At 42.4% G+C, this 9,702-nt stretch overlaps 1 protein-coding gene across 5 annotated transcripts in view; it reads right to left on the reverse strand.

The window, feature by feature from the left end:
• LOC140464654 (Golgi apparatus membrane protein TVP23 homolog A-like) overlaps nt 1-7,718 on the reverse strand; it is a 66,904-nt gene extending 59,186 nt beyond the window's left edge. Inside the window, exons 1-2 of one of the 5 annotated variants that reach the window (XM_072560013.1) lie at nt 7,456-7,717; nt 7,233-7,318 (exon numbers count right to left, since the gene is read on the reverse strand). In XM_072560013.1, the coding sequence (XP_072416114.1) occupies nt 7,233-7,318; nt 7,456-7,464 (95 nt within the window). In that variant the 5' untranslated portion in view covers nt 7,465-7,717. Of the gene's footprint in view, nt 1-7,232; nt 7,319-7,455 lie in introns of all 5 variants that reach the window. The other 4 variants (XM_072560014.1, XM_072560011.1, XM_072560016.1 and 1 more) reach the window with 4 other exon arrangements.
• Nucleotides 7,719-9,702: the final 1,984 nt, after the last annotated feature.

Here is a 9,702-nt window from a genome sequence, read left to right on the forward strand (position 1 = left end):
GTAAACATGATATACAAAAAAATGACACAAGAACAGACAAAGTGCAACTTAGTATAAACTAAACAGGCTGAGGCTCTTTCCTCCACAAAAGAAAGGCTGAAATGACCTAATTTAAGTCTTTAAATCCATAAATGGGTTCAATAGAGTGGACATGGAGATGCTTCCAGTGATAGGGGAACCTAATATTTAAATCAATAAATACAATATAGTTATTAATAAGTTCAATAAAGGAATTGAGGAGAAATTTCTTTACCCTGGGGATAGTAAGAGTGTACAACTCAATAAAACATGGCATGTTTGCGGTTAATAGCAGAGGTGCATTTAATGAAAAACTGGATAAGTACATAAAAGAAACAAAATAGAAGGTAATAGTGATAAAGCAAGAAAATGCAAGGATGCAAGAGGATGCAAGGATGCATGCAGACCAAAAACACCAGCTTAAAAATGTTGGTCGGAATGTTATGTTTCTGTGTCATCTGTGCAAGCAAAAGGGGGAATTTCTACTGATATACGATGGTTATCGCAATTTCACAAAATGCAGAAACAGATAGTGCATATGGATATTCTGAGCATTTTTAAAGAAGTGGAATCATAAACCATTAGCCAACGTAAATAATGTTACTTCAGCATTTTATATAATGCTTCTGTATGAGATTTCGTAAGATTAAAACCAGCTTGAGTCAAACTGCAAGATGACCAGCCACCTTGTTTTTTAATGTCAACTTATTTCTTCTTTTTCCTTCTGAGAAATTAATATTTAGTTCTCCAAATTACATGGCAGCATTCACAGACATAATGGAGCAGCCAAGCAGCATTATGTCCCAAGCTGTCATCCATGCTGTATTAAGCAGTTTTCAGGTTTATTTCCACATATGCCACTCACTGCATTGCGGAAGTTGGCACCTGAAAATAAAACGTTGCTGCACTAGTTCCCAGGCCAATTTACATAGTTGATTATTAAAACCAAAGGTGCCACAGCTAAGTTGCAATGCCGCAACATAAATGTATTGCTAATTACTGCATGGCTGTATGATAAATCGTCTATGAATTTAACTTCCTCATGCCAATCATTTCTTGTTAACCATTCCACATCGAGGGGAAGGTGAGCACTTTCACAAGGCAGAGTTTTACAGCTCTTTACAAAAGCAATGTACAGCAGCAGTGGGTATTAATGTAATAGTTTACTCCTCTTTCTGCTGAGTTCCTGCTCACAATCTTAATGGAGAGAGAGCAAATTGGCAAAGGTTTCAATGGAAAGTCAGCTTTGTACAACCCCTTTAGAAGCTAGCTAATGAGTAATATCGATGGTGGACTGGAAGCAGGTCACTCATTCACAAGAGTGTTTGACATAGTAAGATAAAGAAATGACCAGAGAACAATTCTTATCCATTGAACACAAGAACGTATGTGCACTATATATTGTTACCTCTCTAGGCCTCACAAGTTCATAATAAATACACCTTTACCCTCAAAACACTACAGCTTCACTGAGTATATTTCATTCAGCTCTCTTCATTTGACACATTGGTGCTCGATGCCTAACTGTAGCACAGCCATAAATGTGACATTCCAGGTGTACATTCACATACCAGTTAGTCTCAAGTCTTTCCAAGGAATAGAAATATGAAATAACTTATTTTTAATAATGGGACAGATGCAGACTCCTAAGTCCTTGCATATTAAGTCTCTAAAACACGCTAATTATATTGATAAGCATTCTATTATATTGGGCAAATTACTGGAGAGGATTCTGAGAGACAGGATTTATTATTATTTGGAAAAGGATAGTTTGATTAGAGATATCCAGCATGGTTGTGTGAGGAGCAGCTCATGCCTCACAAGCCTTATTGAATTATTTGAGGATGTGACAAAACACATTGATGAAGGGAGAGCAGTGGACGTAGTGTAAATGGATTTTAGCAAAGCGTTTGATGAGGTTCCCCATGGTGGGCTTAGTCAGAAAGTAAGGAGGCATGGAATACAGGAAATTTGGCTGTCTGGATCCAGACTTGGCTGGCCCATAGAAGACAAGAGTGTGGTAGTAGATGGAAAGTATTCAGACTAGAGCTCGTTGACAGTACTGTTCCGCAGGGATCTGTTCTGGGACCTTTGATCTTTGTAATTTTTATAAATAACTTGGATAATGAAGTGAAAGGTGGGGTGGTAGGTTTGCCAATGACACAAAGGTTGGTGGAGTTGTGGATTGTGTGGAGGACTGTTGTAGGTTGCCATGGGACATTGACAAGATGCAGAGCTGAGCTAAGATGGAGTTCAACCTGGAAAAGTGTGAAGTGATTCATTTTTGAAGGTCAAATTTGAATGCAGGTTACAGAATTAAAAGCAGGATTCATGGCAGTGTGGATCAACTGAGGGATCTTGGGGTCCACATCCACAGACCCCTCAAAGTTTCCATCCAAGTTGATAGGGTTGTTAAGAAGGCATATGATGTGTTTGCTTTCATTAGCAGGGGGATAGAGTTTAAGAGCTACAAGGTTATGCTGCAGCTCTATAAAGCCTTGGTTAAACTACAGTTGGAATATTGTGTTCAGTTCTGGTCACCTCATTATAGGAAGGATGTGGAAGCTTTCAACAGGGTGCAGAGGAGATTTACTAGGATGCTGCCTGGACTGAAGGGCATGTCTTATGAAGAAAGGTTGAAGGAGCTCAGACTTTTCTCATTGGAGCAAAGAAGTATGAAAGGTGACTTGATAGAGGTGTACAAGGTGATGAGAGGCAGAGGCAGAATGGATAGTCAGCACTTTTTTTCCTAGGACAGAAATGGCTCTCATGAAGAGGCATAATTTTAAGGTGATTGGAGGAAGGTTTAGGGAGATGTCAGAGGTAGGTTGTTTACACAGAGAGTGATGGGTGCGTAGAATGCACTGCCAGCAATGGTAGTAGAGTCAGCTACATTAGCGGTTTTTAAGCAACTCTTGGATAGGCATACGGATGATAGTAAAATGAAGGGTATGTAGCTTAGTTTGATCTAAGAGTCGGATAAAAGATTGGCACAACAGTACTGTGCAGTACTGTTCTATGTTCCATAACCATTTAAAAGACAATTACGGCAACGATCAAATGGTAAAGACACATCCACATTTTGTTAGTTTTAAACAAATGTAGGAAATTCCAAGGTGCTAAATTACATCAGATGGTGAGGGGTGATATTCATTTTTCTGTCATTCTACAATCACACTTGTATTGAAAATAAGTAGTCCATTAAAAATAGCTGTGTCCTTTTACATTCCACACAGAAATTTATTAATTAAATTTGTGATGAAACTTGTGCATAGTTATTCCATCACTCAACCCATAAGGAAGTATCTTTTTTTGAGAAAATATTTTCAGAAGATAATAGTTTCCATGCATTTTAATCTTTTACAAGACAGACAAATATTGCCTTTTCCATTTTAGTATGCTTCCCCACAGAGTTATGCTGGAAATAGAGGCTGAAATGCATTCATAAAGTACAATTTACAGACATTACATTTTCTGCTAGGTTACTTACAACCTAATTCAATTAGTTTATTCAAATCAGCATCACATAAAATGCTGATTTTTCTTTTAAATCGCCTACAGATTTAATAGAATAGAGAACTTTCAGCAGCTGTTGTTATGCTGCAGCTGTCTATTTGAAATCAGGTGTGAGAGAAAACGTTGGTAGTACCCTTATGAATATCAGAGGCTGAGCAAGCAAACACCAAAGAGACAAGAATTTCCATCATTATAAATGCTCAAGAAACAAAATAAATTACAAACAAGAATTTTAGTTAACATAAATGCTCAAGAATCAAAAATCACACCAAGAAGGCATTCTAGTTATCAGTCTTAAAACATAGAGATACTATGTGATTAATGACTGTATCACTCAGATTTCTCCTCTTCCTAGGGCAGTGATTCAAGGTGAAACTGTCAGCAATAGTTAGCTTTTAGTATGCTGTATTGAGGTGGACAATGATAATAATCAGGCTAATTCATGGATACGGTGGGAGGAAAAAATTATATACAGCCAAATCTGATTACATTCTGACCCAACGATCACCTTCATGCAGAGGTTCCCCACCTTGCCACCCCACTCCCTCTGCCATCACCTGAAAGACAAAGAACTCTGATTGAGCCCCTTCCATAATCCATGTACCTTAAAGTTAATACAATACTTTGGCATGGAAGCTGAAAGATGTCAAGTGATTTTGATAAATATTTACATGAAATGTTTGACGACAATCGTTTGAACATTCGAATAAGGTGTATCACCTATTTAGCTTATTGTAGCTAATGTGATTCTAGCTTTTAATTCCCTATACCCTGTGACCCTCTTGTAAAATTATTTTAAAACATATTCACAATTACCACAATGCCCACATGCAGCCACTGTTCTGACAAAACCTGAAATGTTAACTAAAAAAGTTAATATTCTCCATCCACAATATGCTTACTCTATTGAATATTTCTATCATTTGATTTTTAAAAAATGTTTGTATTGTTTTAAAAGCATAAACTATTAAAAAAACAGAAATGGTTCCAAATTTATTTCTTACATTCCTCTAGCCTAATACATCCATTAACAATTACTCTTAGTCTATAGCCAACCTTTTATCCATTCTGTCACATTCCCTTTATTGTACACCTTGAATTCAGTAACATATTGTTAAACTTGAAAAAGTGCAGAAAAGGCTGCTGCCAGGACTGGAGAGTTTGAGTTATCGGGAGAGGCTGAATAGGCTGGGGTCACTTGCCCTGGAGCATTGGAGGCTGCGAGGTGACATTATAGAAGTTTATAAAATCATGAGAGGGCATTTTTAGGGTGAATAGCTAAGGACTTTTTCCCAGTGTGGGAAGTCAAAACTAGACGGCATAGATTTATGGTGAGAGAGGAAAGATTTAAAAAGGACCTGAAGGGTAACATTTTCACACAGAGAGTGGTGCTTTACGGAATGTGTTGCCAGAGGAGATGGTGTAGGCAAGTACAATTACAACATTTAAAAAGCATCTGATAGGTTTATGAGTAAGAAGGGTTTAGAGGGATATGGGCCAAATGCTGACAAACAGGACTAGTCAGATTGGGATGTCTGGTCAGTGTGGGTCAGTTTCTGTTTCTGTGCTGTATGACTCTATCCACCAATTCAAATTTGAAAGTTAATTTGCACTGCAAATCTGTTGGCAATACTGCTCCAATAAATTTTTCTCACTTTATTTATTTTTTAAAATCCTTCCCAACTGCCTTTAGTTAACTAATATATCTAAGCAAATAATTTCAGCTCATTTTGACTTCTAGACTAAATGTCTAACTATCAAAAAGAAAGTAGCAGAGCAACTCAGGAGTCCAAATACATAAGTGAAAGGACAACATGGGAACTGGCCAAATATCAACAAGCCATTCAAATTCATGCCTGACGTGCAGCTCAGCTCTGTTTACCTGCATTTGTTCCTTTCCTATTGAAAAATATACCCACAAAATAGATGTCTTGATTACTTCTTAAAGAGTTGACCATTAGCAAAGTATTATCGAGGTAGACTGGGTCTAGTTTACAACTTCTTTCAGAATATCAGCACAGGCACTAAAAGGTCCCTCTCTCAGCTGTAAAATACAATCTATAAGTTATCCAGAACAGTTCCTGAGTCAAGTCGAAGAATATGACAATAGTACCTTCTAACTGCAGTTATTTCTTCAAGACACATTTAAAATTGGGAAACACGCACATGACATGCTTCATTGCTGCGCTGTTTAAATGTAAATGACAAAAATTCAGAAGTCCAATAACATAAAAGACCCATAGTTTAAAAAATACATAAATTGACTATTGGATTAAACAGCCTTGGGTGTACCTGCATGACATTGACTGCCTGAGCCATGTTTGGCCAGGATGACAGCACTCAGTCAGGGTACTTTTGGCCTGGAAACTCTTGGCCCTGATACCAAGTAAAAGGTGAATTCAGTGCAATACTTCTCATACAGTTTTTCTAATATTAAGGGGTTAGGAAAATTATCACTGGACTAACTTTCCAGAACCAGAATGTTACTGGGCACACCTGTAACCCAGGGGGCAGTCAGTGTTACCTGGGCTACAGGTCAGTGTTACTCCATACACACTTGAAGCCCAGGGGGCGGTCAGTGTTACCCGGGACACACCTGTAGCCCAGGGGGTGATCAGTGTTATCCCAGGCACACCCGAGTCCGGGAGGCGGTCAGTGTTACCCCAGACACACCTGTAACCCAGGGAGCAGTCAGTGTTACCCCGGACACACCTGTAGCTCAGGGGTGGTCAGTGTTACTCCATACACACCTGTAGCCCAGGGGGCAGTCAGTGTTACCCCCAACACACCTGTAGCCCAGGGGGTGATCAGTGTTATCCCCGACACACCTGTAGCCCAGGAGGCAGTTAGTGTTACCCTGAGCACACCTGAAGCCCAGGGAGCGGTCAATTTTAACCTGCACACACCTGTAGCCCAGGAGGGTGGTCAGTGTTACCCCGGACACACCTGTAGCCCAGGAGGGTGGTCAGTGTTACCCCGGACACACCTGTAGCCCAGGGAGCAGTCAGTGTTACCCCGGACACACCTGAGTCCAGGAGGGTGGTCAGTGTTACCCCGGACACACCTGTAGCCCAGGGAGCAGTCAGTGTTACCCCCGACACACCTGTAGCCCAGGAGGGTGGTCAGTGTTCCCCTGGACATACCTGAGTCCAGGAGGCGGTTAGTGTTACCCTGAGCACACCTGTAGCCCAGGGAGCGGTCAATTTTAACTCGCACACACCTGTAGCCCAGGAGGGTGGTCAGTGTTACCCCGGACACACCTGTAGCCCAGGGAGCAGTCGGTATTACCCCGGACACACCTGTAGCCCAGGGAGCGGTCAATTTTAACCCACACACACCTGTAGCCCAGGAGGGTGGTCAGTGTTACCCCGGACACACCTGTAGCCCAGGGAGCAGTCAGTGTTACCCCCGACACACCTGTAGCCCAGGGAGCAGTCAGTGTTACCCCCGACATACCTGCAGCCCAGTGGGCAATCAGTGTTAGCCCTGGCATACCTGTAGCTCAGGGGTGGTCAGTGTTACTCCAGACACACCTGTAGCCCAGGGGCAGTCAGTGTTAGCCCTGGCATACCTGTAGCTCAGGGGTGGTCAGTGTTACTCCAGACACACCTGTAGCCCAGGGGGCTGTCAGTGTTACCCCGGACACACCTGTAGCCCATGGGGACCGGTTAGTGTTACCCCCCCGGCGCCACGTTTACCTGATCCTGTTTTTCCTCAGCGCCAGCTCCTCCTCCTCTTCGGTGCCGAAATCCAGGGACACGTCTTCGGTGTCGTCGACGAGAGCCTGGAGACAGTTAAGAGAGAGAGAGGGGGGGTGGGTTAATTAATAAAAACACGGAGAGAGGGCCGGGTGGGGTGTGGAAGGAGCCGGGGCCGAGGTGACGAGGAGGAGAAGGAAGAAAGATGCCGGGCCTTCCTCACCTGCCTCATGATCCGCGGTGTCGGAGCCGTAGCCTCCTCCGCCTCCTGTCACAGCAATGGCCGGCTGTCAAGGGAGACCGTTTGCCGAAGGGGGACCGGTTGTCAAGGGAGGGGGCCGGTTGCCAAGGGGCCTGCACGGCAGTTGAACGGATCCGGCGCGAGCACAGCCCAGGGAGGGAGGGAGGGAGAGCGCGAGCAGCAACATCTATCATTCACATCGACCCCAGCACAGCAACCAAATGATCAGCATTCCCCGCCCTGCCTCCTCATCACTGGGAAAAAAACACAGCAATCCAGTGTACTCTATCACCCAGAGAGCTGGCCATTCTGCCCATCGTGCCAACCTCATTCCCACCCAAACCCTGCAGATGGTTGGTCAGCGCTGCTGCCCCACGGTTCGATTCCAGTCTCAGGGTGACTGTCTGTGCGGAGTTTGCACAGTAATGAGAGGTATAGACACAGTTGTTCATGGTAGTTGTCTTTTCCCCAGGATGGCGGGGACTTCAAGACACGGGGGCGCATTTTTAAGGTGAGGGGAAAGAGATTTTTACAAGACATAGGAGGCAATTTTTTAGACAATGGGTGATTCGCGAGTGGAATGAACTTCCAAAGGAAGTGGTGGATGTGGGTACAACTACAATGTTTAAAAGACATTTGGATAAGTATATGAATAGGAAAGGATTGGAGGGATATGGGCCAGGAGCAGGCAGGTGGGATTAGATTATTTGGAATTTTGATCAATGTAGACTTGTTGGGCTGAGGATCTGTTTCCATGCTGTGTCACTCTTTGACTCTGCATGGGTTTCCTCCAGGTGCTCCAGTTTCCTCCTACAGTCCAAAGATGTGCATGCTGAAATTGTCATAGAGTTCTGGGGTGAGTAGGCAAAGTGGATTAGCCATAGTAGACGTAAGGTTAGGGGATATGGTGGGTGGTTGGGTTTGGGAGGGATGTTCTTTGGACTGTCGGTGTGGACTTGATGGGCTGAATGGCCTGCTTCCATACTGAAGGGATGATTCTACCCACTCCAAGTATTGATCCAATCCCATTTGAAAGGTTAAAAAAGATAATTAATTGCAGATACTGGAAATCAGAAACAAGAACAAAAATTGCTAGGAAAACTCAGCAGGTCTGGTAATATCTGTGGAGAGGAGACATCTTCTTTCTCTCCTTTGATGTTGCCAGACCTGTTGAGTCATCCCCTCTTTTGGAAGATTATCATTCCCATTCTACTTATACCATCCTTTCAGTCAATATGTTTAAAATCATGAGGTTACCAAGAAGGTCCCAGATTCTCAACCTCAGTGTGACCCTTAGGTTAAATTACCACCAGTCATCGCTCTCTAATTAAAGAGTAGCACTTGGATCCTTTCAGACTATGGTGACTTTATCTTTACCTTAAAATCAAAACAGCTCGCTGTGTGTTTTTTTTATTCCCATCTTTTGCCAGTTGTCTTAATTTGGACTTTACATTGAGATGGTTTAGACTGTTTCTCAAATGATAACATTTGACTAGTCAGATCTGCTAATAATACTAAACAATGTGTTGGGAATATGTTACAAAAGGGTGGAGAAACAAAGCTCACACACTTCAATAATTTCAGTCCGAGACAAGATCTGAATCAGTAGTGTCATTTATTTTACACTTGCAAGTGGGTGTGATGTCCAGTGTCTATAAGGCAGAGGACATACACACCAAATTCAATTCATACACAACATTTATATGATTTGATTTCTTTTGTTTTACATTGCTCCTCCCCTGTTTACATCTTCCACTTCCCTAAGACCGGCCCCCATTACCCCTGTTTATCTCTTGCCTTATCCGGCCTTGTCTGTGACAAAATGCTTATTTCTGGCCTTACAAGGCTGTTTGACCTCATCCTGCTGTAGGTCATTGTTAGGCATATTCTTTCTTCATCATTATCTACCCCCTTCATCTGTGCCTTTCCCGAGGCCGTTCTGATCCCTATGACCCTTTTAATTGGGGTTTGTTCCTCTGTCTCTGTAAAAGTGGGAAACAGATGTTTATACCTACTGTTTGTACAGGCGTATCTAGCTTAACTTCATCCCCTCACAACATCTTATCTACTTGCCCATAATGTCTACCATTGTTTTGAGGTCACATTTCATTCTGACATACAGTTTTAGCTAATACAAAAACAATTATATATTTCCTCCACATCGTTTCCATTCTTGTTGACTCAGCTCGTGGCTAAAACAATTACACACTGGTGTGAGTCCATTTTACT

Source organism: Chiloscyllium punctatum, chromosome 40 (genome assembly GCF_047496795.1).
Source record: "Chiloscyllium punctatum isolate Juve2018m chromosome 40, sChiPun1.3, whole genome shotgun sequence".
In the NCBI taxonomy this organism is placed as follows: domain Eukaryota; kingdom Metazoa; phylum Chordata; class Chondrichthyes; order Orectolobiformes; family Hemiscylliidae; genus Chiloscyllium; species Chiloscyllium punctatum.